The sequence below is a fragment of the Morus notabilis genome, unplaced genomic scaffold, assembly GCF_000414095.1.
Source record: "Morus notabilis unplaced genomic scaffold, ASM41409v2 Scaffold419, whole genome shotgun sequence".
NCBI lineage: Eukaryota > Viridiplantae > Streptophyta > Magnoliopsida > Rosales > Moraceae > Morus > Morus notabilis.
Window position 1 is genome coordinate 49,177 of NW_010359691.1, and position 3,621 is coordinate 52,797.

The 3,621-nt window shown below is 30.4% G+C and overlaps 1 protein-coding gene across 1 annotated transcript; it reads left to right on the plus strand.

Annotated features, from left to right (window-relative positions):
• The first annotated feature begins 978 nt into the window (after nucleotides 1-978).
• On the plus strand, nucleotides 979-1,335 carry LOC21389726. The gene has a single exon (XM_010094978.1). It carries the CDS (start codon nucleotides 979-981, stop codon nucleotides 1,333-1,335), a length of 357 nt encoding a protein of 118 aa, XP_010093280.1.
• Nucleotides 1,336-3,621: the final 2,286 nt, after the last annotated feature.

Consider the following 3,621-nt stretch of genomic DNA (forward strand, 5'->3'; position numbering starts at 1 on the left):
TATATATAGTAATATATTATACAATATACAAAATTAATATACTATACATATTTATATATTATAATTTGGCGGTGTAGTACTTTTGCACACCAGAAACAGCTAGCTAGTACTCTCTATGTATAGATACATAATAAATGCAGATGTACAGAAATATGGAGAATATATGTAGTAATAAAATGTAAAGTGTGGTTTTCATTAATGATCTTGATTTATACATGTATCAGACCAGTCAATTGATCATCCAAATAAAAAAATATGTCCAATCCCCATATACAGTATTAGTACGTTTAATCAGCACAAGCAACTTCTTCTTCTTTTTTTTTTTTTTTTTTTTTTTTTTTTTTTTTTTTTAATTGGCTATTCTGATCCTAAACTGAAGCTTGGCCTTCTTTAATCCAATATATAATTCATTTTTTCTTATATCTAATTAGGACTCAAATCCCTCTTCAAAGTGGAAAATTTTAAAATATTTTTAATTGACTTACTTTTATGAGCCAATTAAATGACATAATATAATATGGTTGGTTAGACGCTGTGTGAGACATTAAAAATTAGATAACGATCTGAATTTAACTAATTAATTAACATAAAAAACAAATTAACTGAGTGTATCTCATCATGCACGTCTTGATAAAGTTTGAGGCGGTTTCTGCAGGCTGAAAGGGGCTTGAGAGTAGGTTGGTTTAATTGGCTCTCACACCATTGGCTTTCACACCATGCATGATGTAAGAGCCAACTCAGCTCCTGTTTTCTCATCCATTATTTTCTACCAAATATTATTCCACATGCCTTCTTTCATCACCATATGACCTTCTTCATGACTCCACCACCCCCAAATTCACCAAACTCCCTATAAATACATAACTCATCAAACACCATTATTCCAACCCAAAAATATAAAATATACTATATATAGCTACAATAATCTCTATATATAACCTTCCTTCTCAGTCACATATATAATAGTAAAGCAGTACTATGGCTCTTGTATTGAGGAAGCCAAATGCTTATTCAAAGATAGACAAGGAAGACCCGGAAGAGAGAAACCGTAGAAGGGCACAGTTCTTGATCTATAAAGTAATGGAGCAAGCGGATTCGATGTCTCGGAGGCGACCGTCGTATCTTAGGATCAGAATAAGGAAGTTGAAGGTTAAGATTGGGAAGAGGCTGACCAAGTTGAGGAAGAGCATGTTGCTGAGCATATCAGCAGCTAAAGTTAGTGTCTGCAAACAAGTTTGTAGCCAATTCAAGACTTGCAGGCGCTTGTTTGGAGGTGGAGATAATCATAGTAGTGCTAACCTTGTCAATACTCTACCATCTCCTCTTTTTGTTTGATCAAGTTCCGATTATAAGTTATAATATTGATATATCTCCCTTTTCATATTTGCTCGTGTTAATTTGTCAAGAAACTCAGGCTGGGCTGGCTTATGCATGCCACTTCTTTTTTTTTTTTGCCAATCTTGTAGTACTTGATAATGATGATCAATATATACATATAATTTTGTTTTCTTTGTTATATCATTCTTGGAAATCCGTCAATTAGTGGAGAAAACGTTATTAATATTATTATTATTTTTAACAACAAGATACCCAGGTACTCAAATATTTTCTATGTTCCATTTAGATGAGCTCAATTGGGCAATTTTCTGCGTTTTGCAAGATAGTGCATATCTAGTAAAGTTAAAGTTGAGCTAGAGCAATAAATAAATAAATAAAGGAATTGAGCTGAATTTGGATTCAAGGCTGCAGTGCTGCAGGTACTCTATAAATAAATAAATAAATAAATATATATATATATATAGAGGTAAGGTCTCCTTAAGTGTCTGACCGGAATGACAATTATATAATTCTATATAAATCGTATATATTTATATGTAAATTGTGTATATTTACATGTAAAGTCGTGTATGTTAAGTTATAAGAAATGACAATGTATATTAATCCTCAAAACATGTATTTTTTATAACAATTAGTGAACACATAACATGAAAATATATATATTGACTGATTTGTTATATTTCATGTTAAATATACATGATTTACATGTAAATATACACGATTTATACCGACCGCTATCTAAGAGAAGATAAGTAGTTCTTCTATCGTTCAAGGACAAAGAGAGAACATGTAGCGGCTTGCCTGGATCTCGTATTTCTCACGTAATCCGTCGGTCAAACCAACGATTCTCTTCTCAAAGTAATAGAGAGATTCTTTTTGTAGTTAGACTTCTATCAATGCAATGAAAGAACCATCCCTTCCTATTTGTTTGTCCTGTCAAATAGAAATGCTTAGAGCCAGTGACGAAAGGGTTATCTTGCTTTCTATGTCCACCTTGTATAGCTTCCAATATATCTCTTGAGCTTTTAGCATTACACCTGCCGTTTTGATCAGGCAGAGACAAAGTTAGAAGTACATACAAAGTTAATAAACGGCTTTAAGTTTATTTATTTATTTATTTATTTTTTTGGTGTGGCACCAACGAAGGTGTTGATTATTAGACAGCTAGAATCAGTTCATATGGTTTTTATTTTGGACAATCACTTCCGAAAATCAATGACTTTTCATTTGCTTGTTCTAATTAATGAGGTGCCATGTATATATTGGCATTAAGGAATCGTTCCTTATATCTTTTTTATAAGGAAAATATTTTTCAATTACATAAGCATAAATGAATTTGATCTGGGTTTCCACTTGTAATCTGGGGTACAAAACCCGAGAAATATATTAGGCTACATTTTAATTCATACGTTTAAATTAATAATTCTTACTTTTAATATTTAAAATTCAAATTTTTTTTATGAAAAAAAAAAATACTACAACAGAATTAAAATTATAAATTTAAACACATAAAATAAATGAGCCCTTAATGGCTAAAAAACCGTTAGATAAAGAAACATGTATAAATTATTGCTCGAGGATATTTTCTTGATTTGCCAGTTTATTCGTTATACATCAATATCACCCCCTAAAAATTAAAGATTTCATCTTCAATGATGTAGTATAAATTAAGTACTGATCAGGCTTCAACTTCTTGCTATCATCCTGATTGATTTATAATGCAATCAGCATTTAAGTCTAATACAATTATTATGTATATTAATTGATAACATGAATAAATAAATCCCAGACCATAACTATAATATTGACAACTCAAAGTCCGGACAAGATTGCTGATACATGAATGCGAGCCACTAGAGATGCCAGGAATATATATATATTATAACGAAGCAGCTGTCCCTCATGGCCTCTATTTACTATTTATACATCTATGAGCTTCACCATCCAAATGTTATCACTTTGTTGTAAGAATTATAGATCCAATTTTTTAAGGTTTCATTCGTTTTGTTAGTTGGAATTACAATTTAAGTTTTTGTTATAATTTTTTTTTTCATAAAATTTCAAATTCAATTTTTTGTAATATAATGTTTTTTTTTCATATAAATTAACTTTTAACTTAAGTTGAAAACTCAAATCAACGAAAAACGAAATATAAGTATCTTAATTTCCGAATTAATTGGTATCAGCACTATGCAAAAATCACAACTTGATTGTCCAAGTCCTAAATAGTATATGAAAATATTTTTGAGAATATTGATGGTACTGTTCAACACCATAATTAAC